The 24,779-nt window shown below is 37.5% G+C and overlaps 1 protein-coding gene across 1 annotated transcript in view; it reads left to right on the top strand.

The window, feature by feature from the left end:
* ADAMTS20 (ADAM metallopeptidase with thrombospondin type 1 motif 20) overlaps window positions 1-24,779 on the top strand; it is a 98,945-nt gene that overhangs the window by 63,347 nt on the left and 10,819 nt on the right. Inside the window, exons 29-30 of the mRNA XM_040596689.1 lie at window positions 21,599-21,766; window positions 23,012-23,185. Coding sequence (XP_040452623.1) covers window positions 21,599-21,766; window positions 23,012-23,185 — 342 coding nt within the window. The remainder of the gene's footprint in view (window positions 1-21,598; window positions 21,767-23,011; window positions 23,186-24,779) is intronic.

Raw genomic sequence — 24,779 nt, 5'->3', positions numbered from 1 at the left:
TTTTTTTATTAATAAAATTCTGTAATTTGGTTCTTTGATCTAACATGGAAGCATTTTAAAAAATATTGTTTGATTTCAACTTTATATAAACACTAATAAATTACCTAATCTATTCTAATTTATTGCCAAAAGACTTTAAAATGAAAGTTTGAATTAATAATTTACACAGTTATCTCTTTCTTCCACTGTGCAAAACAGAGCTTTGGGTTTGTGTTTAACAGACAGGGTATCTTGTTTAGCCATTAGCCAAATATTAGTGGTGACTAATGCTTAATTAATGTATGCAGTTCAGGTGCTGAGAAGACAAGCAGGGCGTTTAGCACACAATTGCCTTTGAACTTCATGTTTGTTTTCCTTTTAGATCAAAGGTTATTTAAGGCCAGTTCATTCCCGGGGTGATGCTGCAGTTTGTCCTGCATTAATAGGTTACCTGTAACCTAAACTATTGTAGATGTTACGTAGGGGTTAGTTTTGCAAAGATTTTCATGTTGGTTTATATCTCAATTGACATAATAAACCATTTTAATCTTTCAAAAATGAAGTTCAGAATGGAAGCTAGTTATCAGAGAGAGTTTGTGGCCTCTTTTTTATACATGACTGCAAGCTTTATGGTTATTCAGTCATAGTTTTAATTTCATCATGCTGTCACGTGGTGGTGTGCAGAAGCAAATGTAGCTGATTCAGGAAATAAAAGCTGACTCACATATTAACTATGCTGTCACTTCTTAGTAATTTAGCTAGTTTGAACGCTGCCAACACAGAAACTTCAGTTCATTTTTGTTGCTGTTTAAATAGAGCAAACTTTATTCACTGAGGATGGCTATGATGAAACAACAGTAACAGCTTTAGTCACAGACACAGTTGTAGCCTAGCACAAATGACTTTTTTTAGCCTTCACCTATGGGTGTTTGACTAGAGAGGTGATAGTTTGGCAATAGATCGTGGCTCTGCCTATCTTACGCCTTTCTGGCGTACAATATGCTCTAATATAGGGGAATGTTAATGACTGGACACTTTCTGGAGGCTGGAGTCATCAAGCATGTCACATATACACTTACTGACTTCTCTATAAAGACAGCAAGAACCGGATAAAAAAGTATTTACATTTTTTATAAAAGTATTGAGTAATATTTATGTGTCTGCACAGCAATGCATTATACTTTCATACCTACTAGTGAGATGTCAATGTCAAAACTTAAGTATAAATGAAATGTGAGAATTCCCACATGTATTGCCATGACAGATTCTTCTTTTACTTCTGGCATGCATGGCATGTATGTAATACATGGAGAGAGTGAGTAGAAGGAAGGGAATTCCCGAGTAATTGCTTTATGTGGAACAACTCCTTGACCTCCTTGAATATTGGCTCTGTGTCTGGCCCAGCTAATTCACAAATGGGTATCAAAATTACTTTAAAAACTTTTTCTTCATTCTGATGTAGCTTTGTCTAAACTATATCTGAACTAAAAACTTCGCTCATGGATTATTCTGGCTTTTACATATCCAGACAGTTTCCTCTTGGATTTATATTCAAGCAGAAATAGATTCAGAAAGAGACAAATAATCTAAGACTAATTCAGAATGCTGAGTCAGGAACCTGATCCACCATGTAGAAGGACTGTTCTAGTTTATCAGTTGTCAGTGTCTTTTATGCTGTCTTCCATACTGGGGCATTCTATCTTTTTCCGTCAGCTATCCCTGTATATATTTGAGGATAGAAGGCTTCTAGCAACATGCCTTGTAGGTACATTTATTTCTATTTTTCTTTGACTTTACACAAGGTAATTCAAGTAAAACATATCTTGTAAATGCAGAAAAGGGCAGTTGCAAGGAAGGCTGTGGTTTGATTTGAAACCAGAATTCTGGTGATGCTTTCTGCAGTTTAGCAGCTATGGGCTGTTACACTTCAAAGCCATCTGTCTGTGACCACCAGAGCTGACTACTGCAAAGCTTAAAAGCTGTGTACTCCTCTGCTGGTCTCTGCAGTTGTCCAAAGGAATATGAGGCAAGTAAATCTCAAATTCTAAAGGCTCGTACCACTCCAGGACACTTTCTCAGAACTATTATGCATATTCAGAAACTTTGTTTCTCTGAATCTTTGAAAATTCAGAAAAGTCCAATATTTTCATATCATGATATTCAAGCCAAAAAGAAGCACTAAAGTTTTACAGGGAGGATGACTAGGAAACACATCCTTTTGCCTGGAACTTGAGTTTGTTTGATGTCATTGAGAGACCCTGGCAACGACCTTTTTAGAATGTAGCTTGCAACTTCCACCCTCTTAGTTTTGTGCAAGTTTCTAACAGAATTTTCTTTAGTGAAGAGCTGAATCATGCTGCTCTCATTTTTAAAAATTTTTTTTCCTTTCTGCCTTTTTATCAAAACCCAAAGGAAATGGAGTGGGTCTACACCCAGTCTGTGCATCTTGAAGGACTCTGCCTTGTTTTCAAACAATATTGGTGTTGATTCTTAATGTAAATGAGGAATGGTTGTCTAATATTTATCAGCCTAAATTCAAGTCTTTCAAAGTTTGAAATATTTGATTTCAAGATTTCACTGCCTAGTTGGCATGTTTCTAAGTGCACTACCTCTTTTTTGATATACAAAAATTACACTACAGATATGTATATCTTGATATATACATATTTATAATGTATTTATACATTAAGTAATACTTGAGGTAAATATAGCTGCTTATTTTAATGGAGTTGCACCACCAGTAAATTTGCCCCATGCATCTTAGATATTTTTCTTCTAGACTACTCCGGTTTCATTGGTGAGCAATTGAGACAATGAACCACAACTTCATGAAAGAATGAATAAATTGCAAGCTAAAAAGTATGGAAACCATATGTCACAATATATAATGTCAAGAAAAATTCCATAGCGTTCTGAACAGCTGGCTAAGAGTACTTTTGTTCTAGTATAGATTTTTATTGTATCCCTTTTTTCCACAGCGCGTTATTGGGTTTTTGTGTTTAGACCATGCAGTCAGATTTCTGGTTTGTTTTAATTTTCAGCAGAGTGGTTCAGATTTTCTGACCCTACTGACAAGAAGTTGGTTTTAACTTAAAGCATGAAGTGAGGGAGTGTTACAAATTCACAAAGATACCGTAAGGTTTTAAAACTGAACTGTAATGACTAGAATTAAAAACTTCTTCTAGAAGAGTTGTAGAATAACCTGTATTAATTAACTTGAAGAATGCTGCTTTGTTACTTTCAGTACTAAGCTTTTTCTCCACTGCACAGCATTTCCCGTATCCACATGCTTTAGCATTCTTAGCCAAACAATCATCTGTTACCTGACAAAAATTATGTGGGAATATAATCAAATCAGCTGTTAGTTGGATCAATGGTTATGTTTAGATACAACAAATCTTCAGATATATAGTGCAGATAAATGTACACTCTTGCAAAGCTTTCATGTATAGCACCAACGTAAAGTGGCTATACTAGAGAATAAAATAATTTTAGCAGTGCTTGGTTGGGAAATAATTTGGCACGCAGTAGCAAGTTAGGAGATTTCCGGTGCCAAAGCCTTGACCTTGTACCTGGGCAAAATGTGTGATGTGAACATATGTTTTGTTTTATTCTTCCTTCTGCTGTTGAATAGGTGATAACTCTTTTACTCATCTAGTACACTTTTCTCAGTGCAGTTTCTTTTATGGTGCCTTCGCTTCAAGGATTGTATTTGACTGCTAACTGAAATTTCCCCTTTTTATCTCAATTTCTTTTAAGATTTTGGTATTTACCTCTTGGTTAAGTGGTCATATCTTCCTTTCTAGTCTCTTTTTCTATGCCTCCTAGGCAGGTACTGTACAACAGAAAACAAGTGTAAATTTTGCAAAATTCCTGATACATATATGCTTTTACTGTGCTGTGTACCTTTCATTTTTTTTATTTTCCTAAAGATTTTATGCAGTGTAAGGAGGAGTTACACTGGGGGAATAAAATAGGCTATTCATATATAGGAAGACAACACCTTTTGGCTTCACATAGTGAGGAGAGTTTATTTACATTTTTGGATGGCAAAGATTTTGCTGTATTTAGGAGTTTGATTTTATTTTTGGTCCCAAATACTTTTTTCAGTGCTTAGCAAAAGCCTTGGAAAGCCAGGTAGCCAAACGGCAAGGTTCCTGTTTAGGCAGTTGTGGTAGAAGCTGAGTTACCTTGGAAACTTTATACTTCATTAGGGCTTTCATTCTTGTATGAGTGGACAGCAACCTAAATTTTATCAGAGACATTTTAATCAGGTACGTCACAACTTGAAATACATGTTTGCTCCTCATACTTTCTTGTTCCTTCAGAGAGAATACATAGCTGGATTACTGAATCCAGATTGTAACGGTGTTTACCTAAAGGTCGTTGGAGTAGTCTATTATCAGTAAATCTTCATGGCACGTTTGAAACCAGATGGCTTACCGTGTGCCTGCCTTACCTGAGCAGATGCAGCACCGGAAGCTGCTGTAATTTGAAGGTAACAACTATTGCCACAGAAGTGAACGGTTAAGCCTTTGCTCTGTACCGTCTTCAGTTTTACCTCAGTCTTTTTGAAGTGTCCTGGTTTTCTCATTTGCACTGTTTCACATGTCATTGTACAGCTTTGTTACTAAGCCCTATCATTTACAGTTCAGAGCGTAGCAAAGTTAAGGTCCATCTTGAAGTTTTTTTCTGCTTGACTTTCTTGAAAACATCTACATTTGGAATTTTGTTTGAATACTAATGGAAAAGAATTACACTGTCTAATGTGAATTAATTGTAGTGTAGTCATCAGCACTTTGTTTTCTTACATTTGACTTCTTAGCATGTTGGGCTTCATGCTCTTTTACTTCACATTTATATTTTGGGTTGAGATATGACGCATCCAATTCTTTTTGAAGTTAAGACTTAGGAAGAGTTTGTCCTAAAATTTTACCATATACCAATTGTGAAGTCAAATAATAACTGTAGAATTCTTTCCTGAATTACTTTTTAAAGTTTTTAAAGATAGTTTCTGTAATTAAAGGGACCTTGGATTAGAAGTGGACAGACACAACTTTTCCAAGAACAGTACTTGTGCAGAGTGCTTTTACACTGTTCTAACACTATTAAAAGAACAAAATGCTGACAACAAACTAGTCATGTCAATTGTACTTTGTTGTTAGTAAAGAAATTAAGTATCCCAGACAAGTGTTTCACTCACTAACTGTTCAAATTATATTTTTTAAAAAGTCCCACAAAACTACAGTTTAGGAATATTATTTTTTCTGAGTTACTTGGGAACAGTCTAAATCTAACTGTGCTGAGATGTCTTTATGGTCAGTGATACAGGCAAATTTTGGCCCTTACAACAATGTTCTGTTTGTCTGAAATGTTGATAAAGATTTTTATTTGTGTTTCTTTTTCTCACTTTTAGGATTTTTATGTAATTTCATAAGTATTACTTGTGATTTCAGAGGAAATAGGCATAAAGAGAGTGGATCAGCTCGTCTAAGTTACCCTTTAAGTGTCAGAAACATACTGCCCTTCAGACATATAATGGAATATTCTTTAACATGGCTGTTTTTCTAGTTCTTCAGTTTTCTTTTAGTCGCCCCAGAATACATAGTTGCTCATGTAATTCTGTCTTTGCACTAGTGGAAGAAATCAGTTATTAATGACTATAGATTTATTTAATAAGAATTAACATCCCAGTCCCCTTCCAGTGTTGTTACTGCCAGGCATCCCATTGACTTCTGTAGGAGCAGAAGCAACCCAAACTTGCATAAGTAAAATATTTATTTGTTTTCATTTTAATGCAGAAAATCTTGCTGTGTATGATAAGTGCCTTAATTCACTTCTAATGTGTAAAAAGTATTTATATCTTATAAATAATCTTTTATATTAAAAGGGAATTCAGAATCAGTGGACTTGGTTTTCAAAACCAGCTTCAGTCTTTTACCTCTACTTCTGCTGCTGCCTAATGTTGAACTTCAGAATACCTCATTACCAAAACAGCACATTTATTTAATATCTCACTGGCTGAAGTCTTAACGTTAGCATATGCTATTCATTTTTTTTAAACTTTGGAAATGGGGGATGCCTTTTCAGAGATAACTGATAACATATGTCACTACCCAAATAATGTCATAAACCAGACTTTGGATGGTGGATTTCATTTAGGGCAATTCTGGACTTGTTTCCAAAATTCAGAAACAAATATTTACTGTTCATCAAGTTCAGAGGAAACTTCTCCATTTTGGTGCTATGTTGCCTGTATAGCTTGAAATAATAAATAATTTATAATGTATGTGTGATAATTTAATTTAATGACTGTGACTTGTGTCTGTGAAATACAGTTGCATTTTAACCCCTCTTTTTTATGCATGTTGTGTGGCTTTGTGTTTATACTGAATGTGTCCTTTATTAAGGAATGCTAATGTTTGAAGTCCTTAAAAAAAAAAAAAAATTAAAAATACGGGGGGATGGAAACTAACCACTTGAGCTGAAAGTTAGTGGTTTATTTTTACCATTGAGTAATCTTTGTGTGGCAGTGAACTTCATATATTTTGCTGACATTGTTTTCATGGGGGGAGGCTTTTATATTTGAACAGAAAAAAAATATATAAACCTTGTTACTGATAAAAACAGCAACTGATGCCATTGGACAAGTGGACTGGAATAGGTAGTTGGCACATGATCTTTGATGATAAAGCTTAAAGATGCTAGCTGTTGAACCTTTTGCTGGAGCTATAATTTTATTGCCCAGTTCTGCTCCTTCTTAGTGACAAAAGACATACCGAAAACCGAGGATCATAATGTAATGCTTAACTCTTATTCTCAAAGACATACTTTTTTTACATTCCTAAAACACTTTTGCATGAGGAGGTTTACAGAACTTTAAAACCCTCCATGTAGAAAGAGGACAAGTTAAGAGGGGAACATAAAGTAAAACAAAAAAACACCCCAACAAAAAGCAAAGCAAACAAACCAACCAACCAACAAAACCCCCAAACAAATAGTGTTTCATGGAAGGGGAGAAAAAGCAGGTGGTCCTTAATACCATTCCTGAATGCACAGAGCCATTTAATGAGAATAAAAAGCATGTGAAGCTAGTGATATATTTATTTATGTTTTGCAGAGTTAGAGCTTTCAGAAAAGCTGAAGGGTTCTGGGTAGTCAGATCCATGTGAAAATCCTTCTGAGCCACCTGTATATATGTGGCAGTTTCCAAAACCCAGTTACAACTCATAAATATTGGTTCAAAGTGGTTTTGAGATGCAAATCTAAAAGTTATTAAACCTCTATGAAAGTATTAGCACTTCCTAACACTTATGAAGTTTAATACACAAATATTTTGGTTACCTGGCATGGGCTAGGAAATGAACAAAATGTTTCATAGTTCTCTGTTCTGGGAGTTCCTAGTCCTTTCTTTGAAAACCAGTAACTGTGGGAGACTGGTGACTCTGCTAAGATAGACTGCTCTATTGATCAGTGTATGTTCTGGCATGCATCTGTCTATGGCCCTTTCACTTCAGTGAGAGCAGGATCGGGCACCTAGATTTCCTGCGAGATCAGTCCTTCAGAAGCTTGCGTGCATGCTCACCTTTGTGCGCGTCTGTAATGTTGGAAAAATTGATCTGTAAGTAAACTGAAAATACACAAAAGAGTGGCTTAGGTTGAAAACAAACTGTAATTCAGCATGTGAAGGTAGGTAAAATGTCTTTCTTATCACCTAAAATATACTCATATTTTCATACCAAATTAATAGATAACATATTTTTGTTATTTTTCTTAATTCTTTAGCTGACATTTAGTGAAGTGCCATAGAAGAAGTTATATTTGTGTATGCTTCTAAAAAGTTTGAAAATTTTCTGACAACACTGTATTGTTCCAGTATATATTGCTAATTCCAGTTCTCCTTAAAGTTCAAATACAAAACCTTAATTTTTAATCAAATGAAAAAAGTGAAGTGGTACTTTTTAAAGACATGCAGAGCTCATGTATTTGTTATTCCTTCTATTTCTGACCTACTGTTTTGCTGCTGCTACCGTGATTAAAAATGATAAATCAGACATTGCAGGTGCTGGGGTCCAATGTTTCTTCTGCTCATGTTTAGGCTTTTACAAACTCAGCTAAGACTGACTGATCTACCATTGTAAGACTGTATTGTCTCTAGTTACTTTTGTAACTGGTTAATCGAAAGGAGTCTATCTCTTAATTTCATAGATTCTTCCTTTTTGTCTTAAGTTTTAAATTGTGAAAAGAATATGCAGAAATGCTTTTTTGTGTGCAACCCCTTTGATTGTGCAAATGTAGCTTCCGCACCAGAGATCCTCCATAGTGTTGAAAATACAGTCCAACCTTTATTATGAAAGCCTATGAATAAAACGTCACTTTCAAGAGGCAAACATTACTTTTCAGTGAGAGTGCGTATTATGTCATTCCCATGCATTTGTTGAGTTTTCCCAAGCTTCACAAGAGGCAGGAAGCTATCCTCCCTGTGCTGTGGTGCAATCTGTTAAACTGTGTCTGTTTGCTGGAAGCAACAGTGGGTTCACTTTGGCTTGCTGTTTGGCTTTTGCAAAGGTTTGTGAACACAACTGCTGGGTGGACGCAGATATATCTGTTGTTCTTCATTTGGAAAACGTGTCCAGAAATTTATTCATTTATTGGAAACAGAAAACCCCTCTGCATTTATTTTGCTCATGCTGGTTTTCCTTGATATCTTCTATCTCCATTCCTGCCACCCTTCTTTCTTGATACTTGCACTTTACTCAGTTTGTCTCCAGTACTGATGCCTCCATGTAATTACTTAAAGGTATTACTAGTGCTACGTGACTGTGGAATAAAGATGACACTTGCTGAAGTCTGGCCAAATAAGCAATTTTCTGTCTGCAATGGTGTCATGGTAAAAGTGCCTGTACCAAATACATTCTAGGAGGCGTCAAAGGCAAAGAGCAGGATTGCTGTTCAGTCTTGTAAATTTGGCACAAATTTATACTTGTAGATTAAGGTTTTCGCAAAGACCTAGTGAGGGACTAGCTCTGTTCCTGTTTGCCACTGATTTCAGGAGAAAAGGTAAGGCAGAATTGTCTGCTGGGGTTTTTAAATTTACCACTGTTCCTGTATTTTTAATGGTGATTTGCCTCAGGCATCTGTTGTATATATCATTCAACTGAAAGATCATAAAAGTTCCATCAAAAAAAAAATACCAGACATGTTGCAGGAATGCTGACAGCAATGTAGTTGATCTGTTCCCTCCCTGCCAGCAATTAAGCTGATTGTACATCTCATTGTTTTAATATACACTGTCGTTAATTTCAGTGATAATGTTGCTTGAATGAGGGCTGATGTGAAGTTCTTAGCAGAGGTACATGCAGACCTTTCAGTGACGCTTGAGACCTGCACATGAGGTAGTAGAGCCTGTCAAATGGCTGCTGAAAGGTGGTAGAAATACCTGTTTCTGATTCTCACGTGGTAATAGGATGCAACAGATTCAAATCAAGAAGAAATAAGGCAGGAAGAATGTACAATTCAGTTTTTACTGTAATCGAGAGATGAAATGGAACTATAAAGGAAATATTAAATGAGATACAAAATGTGATATGCCATTACTATTGAAGGAGAACATATTAATCATCGACTCATGAAATCGTGATCTATTTTTTTTTTTTACATTTTCAAAAACATCAAGCAGACATTAACAGAAACACACGGTATCTTCAGTTAGCTTGATGCTTGGTTTTGCATGTCACTGATGCTCTCATGTAACAAGGTGAGCATGCTTGCCGCTGGTAGGTGGTTTGCTGTTAGGTTACTGTTGTGTCTGATAGCGAGCTCTTCTTCCAGGCAAGCTGAAACCTGAAAGAAGCTAATATCTGGGGGGAAACTGAGTCTGATTTTGGGATTTTGACTCAACTATTCACATTTGAGTCCAGTAAAGTATGACATTCATTTTCTGTGAAGAATTTCCCTGTTTTTCTAGCCTTTCTTATTTTTGCAACTGTTCTGTTCATCTTGTTTAATTTCCCTCCTCTTCTACTGTGCCACACAATCTTCCATCAACAGCCACGCTAATATCTCCACAATCTGTGTGAAATGGCTTTGCCACAACATCAAATACAGTAAAATGTTTCTCTCATGCCTTGCATTATACTCGTATGGGAAATGAGAGGATGGTAGTCTCCTCCATGTATGCCACGTTGACTTAATCTTGTCCAAAAATTGAGCCAAATTTTAGCCCTTGTTATGGAACTTGGACTTTAATATTGCCTGGGTTCAGATTTTTCTTTCTGAATTATGCGATCTCTACTTTTTAGGCTTTGCAGTGAACTTTTATGAAAGGCTTTTGCTTTATTTATCAGTTGTCAGTCCCCCTAAAGCTTGAGATTTTTACCTGGCATCAAGAATTTTCACTCTACAGCAGCAGAGTACATCTCCAAACAAGTCAAGACAAAACTTTTGTTTGAAAGAAAAAGGATAGAACTTAGTCTTGAAACAAAATGTTGTCCCTGTAATTTGGAAATTAATTTCTTAAAATGAAGAGTAATAAGACTTCTACATTTTTAGAAAAAAATAAAAAAGGAAATACAGGAAGCGTAGTTATATAATATGTAAATTATGATCTGTCATTTACAGCAAAAAGGTTCTTTTAATGAGGACACCTGAAGTAGCATGTGTGAAATACAGTTCTTAGGGCACTGAATCATTATCTGAGCATGTCCTTGAAAAGGACTTGGATATAACTGAATATCCACCAGGACCTAAAGATACAGGCAATTTAAAAGCCAAATCCTATAACTGCTAAAATAATTTAGCAGCTGTTTTGGTGGTTCTTGTGTTGTTGTAATAGCTAAAGGCTTCTTTGAAGATCCAATTGTGCTACGTGTATTATGTAGGTAAAACAAAGAGGAGGTTGCAGACTGGAAAAGCTTAGTCCCGTTATGAGATGTATGTAGGCAGGTTGGGAATGCATAGCACAGTGAAGCCTGGCTAAGTATCACAGTAGGTGAGGAGCTGAGCGTGGTAACAGCATGTTTTTTTCAAACGTTCTCTAGCTGGCATGAAAAAGGTTGCCAGGCTTTTGACAGCGATGTGCAGAATGGTGGTATTCACCGTCAGGGGGAAGGACATGACAGGGCTTTCAAAGAAGGATCTGGTCATCTGTTTTGTTTGTGCTGACCTTGAGGTACTGGATAGTGCCTTGTGATGTCAGAGAGATTGCCCACAGTTAAAAAGACTTATTCACAAATCTAACTAGAGTGAATAAACTAAATTCTGTGGTTAATCATTACGTGGAATTCCAGGAGTTCTGGGTTTGACTTTTCCAACAGCTGCAGAGTCTGGTTGTTCAGCTGCCATCCAGGCAGACTGCTGTTTTGCTGAGAGGTCTTCCTTGTTACTGCTGCTGCCAGCTGCGCAGGGCAAAAAAAATTCAGACCATGTGGTGGCAACTTTAAATATTGTCTAAATTTCCTCTGTAGCATCGTCAGTAGAGTTTGAGTTCTGTAAGCATGAAATTAGCTTACCTTCAAGATCTGTCCTGATGGTTCTGAGTTTAATGGAAGGATTTGTTTGGGTTGTGTTTGTTTTAATCAGAATGTCTTTAAGAGGAATACATTCCTAGTAGATGCCACATCCATGCTCCTGTAGCAGTTTTACATTCCTCTTATCCACATCTATCCTCAAATCTGTCTTTAATCCTCTTTATTCCTATTTTTTTATGTATGTAAGTGGTTTTTCATTTATGTCCACCTATTAAATATATACGCTTCAGCACGCTTTAAAAATAGTTATTCAGGAGTTTCCTGTTATCCTTCAGGTGAAAGTTGAAACAAAATTATCTTAAGAAGGATCCAACAAAGGCTGCCTTTTAAGGAGCATACAGTACTCAATCCTGTCGGAACAGGCATGGCTATGGACAGTGGACAGGTTAGATAACCTCAAAAGAGTCGCTGCTGTCTCTGAGTGCTGCAGAGCACTCCAGAGTCTCCTGCACCCACGCTTTGGAGAGCACGGATGTTCACACCCACAATACGTACCTGGAAGCCCTGGGAAACCAACATGGATGGTCAGAACTTGGTGTGTGCCGCTTCTCAGCCTATTATGCAGCCAGACCAAGAAAAAAAAAATGTAGAAGTGCTTCACGTGCTGACTTAAGAGAAAATGATTTCTGCCTGCTTTTCTTGCTGAGAGGAGTGAAGTTAAGAAATTCCAGTATCAGATGATGATACTGACTGTTGATGAATATACTTGGAGTAGATTGTTCTCTGATTTCCATTCTGCTGAGAGCAGAAGGTAATGGCAGTTACTTTGCTTGAGGGCCATCCTTCCTGAGCTGCTGTGTTGAAAAGAACAGCTTCTAAAAGGCACATTTTCCTTCATGCAAAATAATAAGGGAACTGACCTTTAGCACTTAAAAAAAAAAAAATATCATGTATTCTACTCCAAATTTACTGGATTTTATTAATTACAATTAATTACAGTGAAATTTTTGGGGAGGAAGAGTGGTCTTCAAATGGAAGACTTTGAAGTAACGCTGTAACTAGGTTTAATTGAGACCAGCGCTTGAAAGCTATCTGAATACAGAAGAGGTGTTCTCATAAGTACTGTAATTTTGATGCAAACTGATTTTTTATAAAAATGGTATCAAATGACACTTCCTGCATGAAGTTTAGCTCAATGTTAACTACAAAAACATGTTCTATCTGCAGAATCTAGCTATAAGTAACTCAAGTGTTAAGTCTTTTTTTGTGGTTGTGTTTGTTTTAATCAGAATGTCTTTAAGAGGAATACATTCCTAGTAGATGCCACATACACCCTAGTATTTCAATTGCTTAGGGAGCATGTATTTTGGAGGATCCAGTCACAGAGGAAGGAGGATGGCTTTGTTCATGTGATAGAATTAAAAGGCTCTGAGACTCGAGCCTACCTACATGTCTACTCGTAAGAATATCCCTACAAGTCAAGGCAATAGAGTTGCTTATGTTGGCTGGAGAAGGATTTGGGAATAAACCTTCATTTCAGAGGCTGTAACAAGTTTTCTCAACAATTTAGGTGAGGGAAGGTGGTTATGGAACCCTGGGCCACCCAGGCTTAGCAAGGAATCGGAAAGGACTTCAGACAGCTATAACAAGTTCATGGAGGGTTCAGTCTTGGACGGCTAATCCAGCCTTCTATTTTTGTAGGCAGTAGTAGTTGCAACAGCTAAAAATTGTGCCTTTTTTGTGGCATAGAACTGGCACTCTGTCCTGTGAAGTTTTATTGTAGAGCTTGAACAGAAGAATATCCATATATTTTACCTCCATCTGCCTAAAGCCTGGGAAAGAAACAACATCACAGTTACCTGTTTGGCTTGGAGAGGTGTTCTTAGACCATGTATTACTGGGTTGTCTGTACCTGGTTTGGTTTTCACGTGTGCTGCAGTACCTCATGGTATGCTTTGCAAAATGGGTTTGACAGGTCCAGCAGTAGGAATATGGAGGTTTACCCTGCGTCACTGACCTTGGGGGACCATCCGTCAGTGTCATGGGAGCCAGAGCTGTGCTGTGGACTGAACTTTTGCAACTAAGCTTTCGGGATAATGTTTGTGTTGCATCTTGCTGAAACATGGGTAGTACTAGTTTCACCTTTCACATTTTGATGCAGAAGAGGTCAAACAGATTCAAGGGGTACTATATTTCCTCATGCAAAGGCAACAGGGAGGAATTTGCAGCAGCTGTTGAGGCTGTTTAAGAGCTTTCTACAAGTACGCATCACTCAGCAGTAATTCATCAACTTAAGGGAAATGGACCTTTTGAAACTCACTGGGCTCAGCTGGCTGTGCATGTGGTCATTAGAAATACAGTCTAGCTTGATTTAAATAATAGGAAAAGAAATTACTGAGCTTAGAGATCCAGTCAAATTGTGTGGTAGGAATGTCATCTAGGTAGTGTTTGGATCAAGGGTAGCATTGCAGCCCTAGTGGGAATATGGTTCACAAATATAAGAGGGGAAGCACATTTATTATTAGTTTACCTCAAAGATCCTGTGACATTTGCAGTATGACTGGAAGTATTACTGCAGAAGGTAATTTTCACTCTAGATCTTGGCTTCCAAATGCAATCTGGAACTCTGCAGAGTTGAGGACGCAAAGAACTCGAACAAAGGATGATAGTACTGGCTATATGTTTGCTGAGTATGTGCTTTTTCTCATGGCATGTTTTAACTCTGGTGCTTCAGTTGATACACAGCATACAGTCTTGGATGCCTCCTCGTAAAAAACATGCAGGCAGTTGGAGGGTTCAGAGGACAGCAACGTGAATGGTAAAAGACTTGGAGGAAAGGCTGGGGTAGCTGTGTTTTTCAAGACCAAGTCTATAGAAGAACGGACTGAATGAGGTATTCTTTCAACACATAATCAGTGGTTACAAAGAGGTGAGTGTTTCTGGGTCTGCTAAGGGTAGGGAAGTAACCACCTTAATTAACAGTAAGAGAGACTGTCATTAAATCCTAAGAAACTTGTTCTAACTGTAAGGATGGTCACACAGTAGAAAAATGAGTGCAAGGGAGTCTGTAGCACCCCTGTCATTGAAGGCAAGACCAATATACTGCTGTCAGGAATGGTCCAGGTATAGCTGACCCAAATTCTGAGCAGCACGATGGAATGGATGAAGTCTTTGTGTCCTCCTTAGCCTAGCCTTGCTCCCTTCCATGGCTGTAGCTGCAAAAGCACATTTAGAAAAAGTGGCAAAGTGAACTTAGACTGCAGCTGCAATGAGGTTCTTAAAATCAAGACATTTTATGAACACCAAAGGAATGTGATACAGCACTGAACTTTTGAAATGAAGCTATACTTAATGAAGTGACTTAACATCTTCAGAGCACTTCTGTAGTTAACATAGGTGTAACTTACATGTAACAGTAAATCATACACCTACCTTTTTGGAGTTTAATCCACTCTTTCTCAGCAATGATGGAATGTTTGGTCTTATGTAACCGTGGTCCTTTCTGAGTGCTTGAGTTAAATGGCACAAATGTTTGTACTTGTTATAGTAAAGAATTTGGAAGGACCTAATTAGAGAGTAGTACATAGTAGTCTATGTACTTAAAGGAAAGAACAACTTTTTAAGTACTTTTAGCAGAAAAATGCCTATTTCATGTTTCGTGTTCAAGCATCACAAGGACCTCTGGGGAGATGCAGCTAACAGAGAGGAGGCAGGCGCAAGAGCTAGTTCTAATACAGTAAACAAAAATTTGAAGTAACTCAACTAAATAATGCTCAAAGTAATGTTTTATTGCTGTCTTCTACAGTAGAGGTCCCAGGCTACTTCTGATGTATTTTTAAAAGATCCCAAACAGACTTTTGGGCCAAGCAGAGATCATGAAAATGCAGCTTCAAACAACTCAAAGTAACTCCTGTGTTTAACCTTGTAGGTTTGTAATTATTCTGATCCATCATATAAATTTGTCTTTCAAAAAAAAAAAAACCCAAACTGAGCTTTCTTTCAAAAGTGCCTGAAAGGGGGGGGGGGGGGGGGGGGGGAGAGGAGGAAGAAAATACCTTTTAACATTTGTAATACGTTTTATCCTTTTCTACTTTACATTTCTAGTGCTACTGTTGTGGCTTAACCCTAGTAGGCAGTTAAGACCCACGCTGCTCACTCACTCCCCCCTGGTGGGGTGGGGGAGAGAATCAGAAGGATAAAAGTGAGAAAACTCATGGCTTAAGATGAAGTCATTTTAATAGGCAAAGCAAAAGCTGCACCAACAAGTAAAGCAAAATAAGGAATTAATTCATTACCTTCCATCCACAGGCAGGTGTTTATCCATTTCCAAGGAAGCAGGACTTGGGAAGACAAAACGCATCGCTCTGAATGCCCTCCCAGCCCCCCTTCTTCTTCCTCACAGTTTTTATTGCCGAACACAACATCATGTGGTCTGGGATATCCCTTTGGTCAGTTGGGGTCAGCTGTCCTGGTTCTGGCCCGTCCAAACCTCTCACGCACCCCAGACTGCTTGCTGGTGGGGCAGTATGAGAACCAGAAAAGGCGTTGGTGCTGTGGAAGCACTGCTCAGAAATAACTACAATACCCACAAGTTACCAACACTGGTTTAGTCAAAAATCCAAGACCTTGCACTATACTAGGTGCTAGGGAGACAAGTAACTCTATCCAACCAAAACCAGCACAGTTACAGTACTGCTTTTAGACAAGTTGTTTATATTTTAAGTCCCTGTATATCTAACACAAATGCAAAGAGAAACTGTTGAATGCTTTCCATTTAGTGGTCTGGTTTTAGTACCCAGAAGCCCACTGAGCTACCAGCTAAGCTACAGAAAACACTTCCTTGAAATAGAAGGCTAAGAAAATTTAGAACAAAATCCACCATGTAATCCAAGATCTTCAACTTTTCAGTGAAATAATAACAATAGCAAAAGAATCAAAAAGCTTTCAGTGAAGCTCTGTGTGTCAGCTGCAGAAATAAGCCTAAATTTGGTAGGAACTGATGATGGCATGCCTGTCTGAGTCTGTGCCACAGAAAGCACCAGAGGTTCTGTCAGGCTGATCCTCACAAAACTTTATTACAATGAAAAAGACCTGAACAGATGAATCTTACTTACCAACATTATGGAATGACTTTGAACAATAGTAATCAAGTCCAGCTTTTTACTGTAGATTTATGCTTTTAAAAGAACCTGACATATGGGAAATATTACTTCAGCCGATGTTGAGACAAGTGTTAGAATTTCTCTGTAAAATGGTTATGGGATGGTTTTTTCAACTTGCATTTTTTGAAAAAAATGTTCGGATTTCTTTTGAGATTTAAAGTTCTTATGGATTTCTTTTTCCCTACACATGCAATATGCAAAAAAGAGATATGGAAAATATACTTTCCATAAGCCTCCAGCTGTGTGGAATGTCATACAAGTTGAAGCCACATTATAGGTGTATTGAGCCATAAGGACTACCTTGTTCCTGACCATGTTCAAGTTTGAGTGAAAGGAGGTCAAGCAGCAAGAGAGTTAAGTGCAGTTCTGCTTTTCCCAATCAGGAGAGTTAAGCCTTGGGAAGATCCCTGTCGGAGCATCCGACAGGACAGACTGGGAACCAAGCAGTGAGAGGATGATATTCCACAGATGGCATGGTAATAATGCGTTAGGAGCTCCGAGAAGGAACGCAGGCTTATGAAGGGCAAAATTCAGCCTTGCAAGAAATGTGCCATAGGCTAGATGCACTAAGGGACACAAGTGGCTTCCAGAGCACAGGGGGATTTGACGGCGCTTTCTTGATGATGCAGAGCTGAGAGGCAGCCAGGCAGGTAGGTGTCTTAGGTCAGTGTGTGCAACATACCACTCTCTAAGGAAAACACGGGTGGTGGGGGTGCAGGGCAACGCCAGACACCTCCCTGTAAGCTGTATTTAGATGCCTTAAGCCACTTGGGAGTCCCACTCAAGGATCATGTATGGAAACTGTATTTTTCATTTAAAGAACTGAGCAGGAGCTATGCTCTGCCCTTGCAGGAAAGTTAAGAGGTGTCCCTCACTTCATATTGATTAAAGCTTCTGATTCAGCATTTGAGGGACTTGATTTCCTTTCTTTGGTATTCATTCTCCGTGCTGGAGTATGGGTAACCCTTACCTGCTTGTCAGGAGTCTCCAGTGAGCAGCTGTGCTGGGCAGGAGTAGTCTCTGTTTCTCTTGCTGAAGGTGGGTGACTGCCTGGTGAAGAACACACCTGAGCCTGCCTGCATCCGGTGCCAAGGCACTCTGGGAGGAAACAATCCCTTTAAGAACTATTTTTATTATTCTTTATTCCTTATTATCTAAGGAATGAAGTCAGAATATGTCCAATTGTAGGACAATACCTACAGAGTAATATACCCTCTTGAATTTTCCATTGATGATCCTGGATCATCTACATCCAGGGTGAGTGCATTAGCTTTTTTGTGTGTTAAAGAAAAAAAAAAAAATTGGGAGAATTTCTCTTTCTTTGGTTGCACTAAATATTATCTTCACTGTATTTTGTAATGTGGCTCATTCACCTGCTGTGTGCTCAACATACTTTTAAAGAAATTGCTGTTTCTAACTTGCTAGTGGAAATAAAGGAAAATCTGTTCTGAGGAGGCTGATTGTCCTTATGGACATGGCAAGTGCTGAGCTGGCCAGCCTGGTAAAAGGACTGTGTATGCTCATAGAATTTGACTGTTCAATACCAAAGGAGCTTTTTAAGTTGTAAACCCATAATATTAGGATGCCAGTGAATTACATCTTGCACAGTGAAGATGTAATTAACAGTGAACATTAAATTAACATGGAGTACAAAATCTTCTTGGAAAAAGTTATTTAAATATGCATATTTTCTTGGTATGAGTTGGCAATATTCTATAACGTTGTCTTTTATAGCAAGGAAAAATATAATCAGATTATTTATTCAAAGTTACGATACTGGAAAGTTAAGTTATATTCCTTATATTTAAATGATTTTTTAAAATACAGAGATATTTTTAAATAATTTCTACTTACAGATTTTAGGTATCTTTCATTTATGTTTCTGCATTTAATGTTAAGATAACATTAGGTTTCAGCTAGCTTCAAGTCATCAAAGCTAAACAGTATTTGAGTGAAAGAAAGTTTAGTGTGTTAGAAATAACTGTTCGTAAAGCCTCTGTTATTCTTAACATCCAAAATGGAATTTTCCTTTCTGAACTCCCTCTTCAGCTTCCCATCTGATATGATTAAAAACAAAGGTGGATTCTATTAATTCCTGTATAATTGTACTCTAATTATAAATTTCAGTAGAACATCTTTATGAAAGAGAACTGCAAATAATCTCTTTATACAAGCATTGCTCTGTAACTACTAAAAAGTTCTTATAATAGGCTAGCTTAACACACATCTTCAATTTCTTTCTTTAGAAGAAAGAACAGTAATTATAAAGATTAAATTAAGCCATTTAAATAAGAAAGAAATGTAACTCAGTTGAGTTCGGACCAATATTTTTTTTTTTTTTTAAAAAAAAGGGGCAAAAAAAAAAAAGCCCAACCCCGACTCAATTTTAACCTTTGTGGAAGCAAACATGCAATGTTGTATCTAGTGGGTAGAGATGTTTTTGGAAGATCTTTAAAAGACTGAGATGCAGGATAAGAGATTTCTTTGCATATTCTATTGTTCTTAGCAGCCATTAGCCCTGTACAATAAATCTCATTTTTGTTGAGTAAGAGATACCTGCACAAGCTGTATAAACAAATATGTGTGTATATGTACTGAAAAGTATATATGTTAATGCTTAATGTTGAGGGTAATGAGAAATTAGAGGAGGTGAGGCTACCACAGCATAGAATAATCTCACTCTGACGTGGAGACCTCTTAGGCCACCTGCTTTGGCTGCAGCTCTCGGGCTGGAATGCTGTCCTCGTAGACACTAGGAGGTCTCTGATGGCCCTCCAGAGCCTAATTTGTGCTTCCCAGAGGAAAGCCATTGAGGACAGAGGGATATGCGGTGTTTTCCTAACACATCACAGGAGGGGGTTAAGTAACTCTGTGCTGCACTTACACACTACTGAAGTATAAAAAGGAAGAATCTTAAGGTTTTGGGGGTCCTTTATGTCTGCACTTTATGATTGAATTTCCTGAAAAAAAAGCTTTAAGTGAAAGTAGAATCAATTATCAAGATAACATCAGTATTTTAATTTTCATGTATACATTTTATCTTGCCTGCTTTCATAATTAAATCCTCTGAGTTCAGAGCTGAGTTTTCTGAAAGGCTTTTCTAATGATATAGTGCAGAGTTTTAAGTTTTCTGACCTACGTTATTCATACATAAAAGTTTCAGGTAATTTTTGTTATTTTCCTATCTTACAGTAGTTTCTAAATTAATGAAACAGAAATTGTAAAACTGCATGAATAATATTTTAAAATGAGAAATTGAAAGGTTTTGCTGAGAGCAAAATGATTTAATTTAGAAACAAACGTTCTTATTTGCTGGAATTATATAGCAGACATGTAAAAGGCAAGTTGTGGCCAAATTACTAGTCTGATCTTTTTGCAAATATAATTATAGTTGCATAAGAGAAACATGCTATCCATTGTATTGTGGGATAAATTAAATTTATTGGTTTATTCTGCAAATATTAAATGCATGAGCAGTTTCAAATAAACCTTTAAGATACGCATATAAATCTTTAGGGACACATAGGAATCCTTGTGGTATTGAGGACAAGTGAGTCAGCTGAGATTTTGTTTAACAAAGGGTAGTTATTGTTATTGCAAAAAATGTTTCTTACCTAGCAGGTTAATTTATTATAGTTGCTTGTTCTGTATTTTGAAAACTTTTCTCCAGCTGTTGTTCTCAGGCCAGGTTTTGTACTGAAAGCTTTATGAACCTCATTTTCTGAAAATAGAAGATATATGTATTTTAAAAGTGCTTGGTTAAGTTAGCATGTAATGCTAGTGACATAGATGATGATGTAAATTTAGATTTAAGTCCTTTTTTTTCACATCCACTTAGAAATTAAATTTTTATTTTAATATTAATTCTCTACCTGATTGTGTAGGAAATATTTGTCCAAGTGTAAAGTAAGGTATGGAGGAAATCCTAGAACAAATTAAGGATGTTCTTTTTCCAGGAAGGGAATTTTCTCCATTGATCAAAACTTTTTGATAGGATGGTGTGAAATAGGACAATTACAAGATTAAAAAAAATAAAGAAATACTTAAATGCTTACATTCACAATTCTTGTGGTCTGAGATAAGTCTGCTGTGTAGCCACCTAATTGGGAAGTGCTTCAGATGTTCCTTCTTTGACTGGAATTTCCCTAGGACCTGCAGCTCTGCTTTGCAGGCAAATAGGACAGCCCTAATCTGAAGAATTAAAATCAAGCCTCACTAAAGTCTCACAGCAGTCCAGCAATCTAGCAGAGGAATGGCCCTTTCTGCAGAAGGGACTGATCAGTCAGACACGCTCTAATCATGTGTACTGCCAGGGTGGGTGTCACAAAACCCATCTGCAGCCCCGCTGGTTTTACATGGGAGAGAGGTCAGTCAGTCCTAGAGCTCCAGAAAGTTGTTTCCTCCAGAAAGTTCCTAGGATATAGTATACCAGGGTGGTAGGGCAAGGCCATGCCTCCAAGGACTGCACCATAACCTATAGTGTCTTACCTCTTCTCTTGCCTTTTTGTCACATACAGCAAGACACCCAAAGCTCATGGAAAGGAGGTGTCAGAGCAGACTTTGTAGGCTAATAGCTGAAAACATGCATACCCACGATTTTGCGTTTTCTTTTCTTTAATGCTTTTGATAAGCATCATGCTTACATGAAAATAGCAATGTACATACTGGAAAGAGAAGGCTGCTAGAGCGTGTTCTTGTGAGGTCGTAATATCAGTCTGTCTGCTGCATGGATATGGGTGGCTGAGCTCAGGTGTTTGTTAATGATGACACCAATGAATGAGCAAGACGAGAGATGTTTGGCATCTGTCAGTAATGCTCTGTATGAGAGAGCTTACACAGAAATGTCAGATACATACCGTAGATGTGTCATAACACAGAAGCTTATTCTAATAATCATAGAGTCCATTTTGGGTGAGGCCACAGCTTTTTCTGGTTTTCTTATTACTTTGAGATTTTTAGTACAGTAATGAAATACACTTCTCTTTTCAGTGTTCTGTTTCCTGTGGAAAAGGTTTGAAGTTTCGTGATGTGCATTGTTTTAATAGTTTCCAAGCTAAAATAGAGGAACAAAACTGCAGACATTTGAAAAAGCCACGAACATACAAAATATGTAGAGCTGGAAGATGTCCTGCTTGGAAGGCCAGCAGATGGAAAGAGGTATGTAAAATCTGCTAGAATGTTCTCTATGAGAGCACAGGATGAGATCATATTTATGCCACACTGCTTCAATGGAAAAATTTGTCAGGAAGGGTTTTTTAATATGCACATCACAATGAAATCTACAGTAGTTCATTATATTTCCTTTTTCTTTCTGTTAAGAGTAATTAAAAGTAATTATCAGTGCAAACTGGAAGTATTTGGTAATCTGAATCTTGGACTGGACAGGTACTCTAGGACTTTCCTCAGCTTACCTTGTAAATTCAAAAACAACAGTAAATTTTTAAAGTTTACTTCTTCAGTGATTAATTTAATATCACAATAATTGCTGTCATATGAATTACTGAAGTGAAGCCAGGTTTGTGAAGAAAGGATGAGAAAAAGGGCTTGTAGTCACAAATACTGGTCTTTTTCCTGGTTTAGTCTTGTAAAACATCTCTCACCTTGTTGTGAAGCTGCGTGGAACTGAGCGCATCCAATATTTTGCATTTCACTCGCTCTTTCAAAATAGAATTCCCCACGTTCATAAAGACACATTACCGCTCTCCACAATCTGACCACACTTCATAGAGCAATATCTACTTTATGCTCAGCCTTGAGTCTTCAGGCAGGTTTGGGGACCTTCTAGCTGGGGGAAAAGGGGGCTGTCTATTTCCACAAACCTTAGTGTTGTAGTGACGGACCTTTGGCTGGGATGGAGGAAGAGGCATGTGGCAAGAAGGATTTGAACCTTTTTAAGTGCCTCAGGATTCAAAATACTTAGTACCACCTGCAAAAGAAAGAGAAGTATCCTCAAAATACTGCATCATTTGCAAGATTTTTCGAACCTGAAATACTGAGATTTTTTCTTTGATTTTAATATTTGCATTTCAAAATAACAGATGAGGCTGTCAGTATCTAATAAAGGAATAATGTAAACTCAGAAATTAAACTGATCTCACAAAAAATATAAGCTTTTTCTTTGCATACGCCTATAGTGATCTCTCTTCCTGTGAATTAAAAGTAGGAAGATCAGTCTAGGTAACTCTGATGTATTTGTTTTGCATATTTCTTGCAATTTTTTATTGCAATTGTAGTTTTACATTTTCAACATATATTTCTTCAGCTATAATGAAACACTAGTATGGTAGGGGCTGTGAGGTGTATTTTAAGTAATATCCTAAGAACTTGTAATAATGGTAACTGTACCACCTTCCTGGGACTGTCTCTTTTCACACTGATGTGACAAATTTTGATCCATTTCAGTGTTCTGTATCCTGTGGAGTGGGGATTCAGCAAAGGGACATCTACTGTCAGCTGAAGGATCTGGGTCAAGTGAGTGACGCAATGTGTAACCGTGATACCCGGCCTGCTAGCAAGAGGCATTGCTGGCTGCCTGCCTGCATGCAGTACCAGTGGCTGGTAGATGAATGGGAAGATGTAAGTAAGGCTTTCAACTTGTATGAAGTAACAGAATGATGTCATATTTTTCTTGTTTTCCTTTTCACATTTGGATACATTTCTAATAGCTGTTACGTTGCAGAATAACAAGTGACCATGTTCGATATTTGGAAGGTCAGGCTTGCAAAACTAAAAAGAGTGACAAAAAAATGTCAAAGGCTTTGTTTACTCTCTTATACGGGATTTGCTTGTTTACTGTTGTAGACAAAAGCTCTGGCAGAGCTCTGAGCAGGTCCCTATTGATAGAAGTCTAATTTGAATACAGAGTTATTTACATAGAGCATAGAGTGTCTAATAAAACCTCATTACTAAATATCATTTTAAAAAATCACTTCTTAAGACTAAAAGTGAAATGTCAGCTGGAAGTAAAAACCTTGGAGGTAAAACCTTTAGACAACAGGGTTTTCAAGAAGTTCTGTGTGGAAGTCTTACCAGAAAAGATAAGAAACAAAACAAAACTCAGCATTCTCCCAAACACGCATTTTCATATTTAAGAAAAATCTAAAGATACCTTCAGGAGGGAGCTGTAATTCTTAAAGATGTGATGACTGTTTTCCACATGCTAAAAAATTACAACCTTCTGTATCCATGTATGCAAACATACAAACATACATAAAGAGAGAGGGAGAGAGGAGACCAAAAACTATGCATAATACCTGAAATGGTATACGGAACAGTTTGTCTCTTACTGTAACATTAAACAAAAACCCAGTTTGTGCATTTGTGGCATCTTAATAATCTGTGCTGTTCAATTTCCTAGGGAAATCCCCCTGCAACTTTGAATATGAAGGCTCTAAAGTCTCAGGGACACGATCCTGTGGAAGTGACTACTGTTAATATATGTCATTTGTTGGTGCTCTGCAAAACCTGGATTATATTAATGCAGTCCAGACATACATATATTCCTCTGTTAAGCTATACTGAGGGAAAGCTGGCACGTTTCTTTGAAGTGTTCTCTTCTCATATGAAGCTGTTAAGATCAGGAATTAGTGGAAGTTGCGTAGAATGTCCTTTTAGCACAAATACACACTTTCAGAGAATGAGGGTGAATTTTCCTTTCCTTCAAACATTTGTATAGTCTAGCTGGGTATTTGGAGCACTCCACTACAAATGCATTGTGTTTCACTACATCTTCTGGCCCAGTTCATAACTTCTTCCACCTGGATATTGCTGCTTGCTTGAAATTCCTGCATATATTTCCCTTCTTTCACTAGACTCATATATAGCCCTGCGTATATATGCATGTGTGTATATATACATCTGTATGTATATAGTACATCTAGTATTAATAGTAGTTCAAGTGTCTGTCCATCTGTATTCCGCTCCTGGTGCAGTACATCATCCACCGAACTCGCAATATTTTGCGCAGCTGTCTCCTCTCTGAGCGCTTGTGAGTCATTTCCTTGCCTCACCGGTCACAGCATAGCAGAGAAATTTCCAGATCTAGCATTTCTTCAGCTTGCAGCTGGGAGGCTGGCTGCCAGCAGCTGCCAGCGTTCTCCCACCAAATATGCATTTATATACTAAAGAGAAGAATGTCTGCAAGGCTAGTGTATAAAGCATGATGAAAAGA

This window comes from Falco naumanni, chromosome 5 (assembly GCF_017639655.2).
Source record: "Falco naumanni isolate bFalNau1 chromosome 5, bFalNau1.pat, whole genome shotgun sequence".
NCBI classification, from domain to species: Eukaryota; Metazoa; Chordata; class Aves; order Falconiformes; family Falconidae; genus Falco; species Falco naumanni.
Note: the sequence above shows the minus strand (reverse complement) of the source record. Positions and strands in the feature narration are given on the sequence as shown.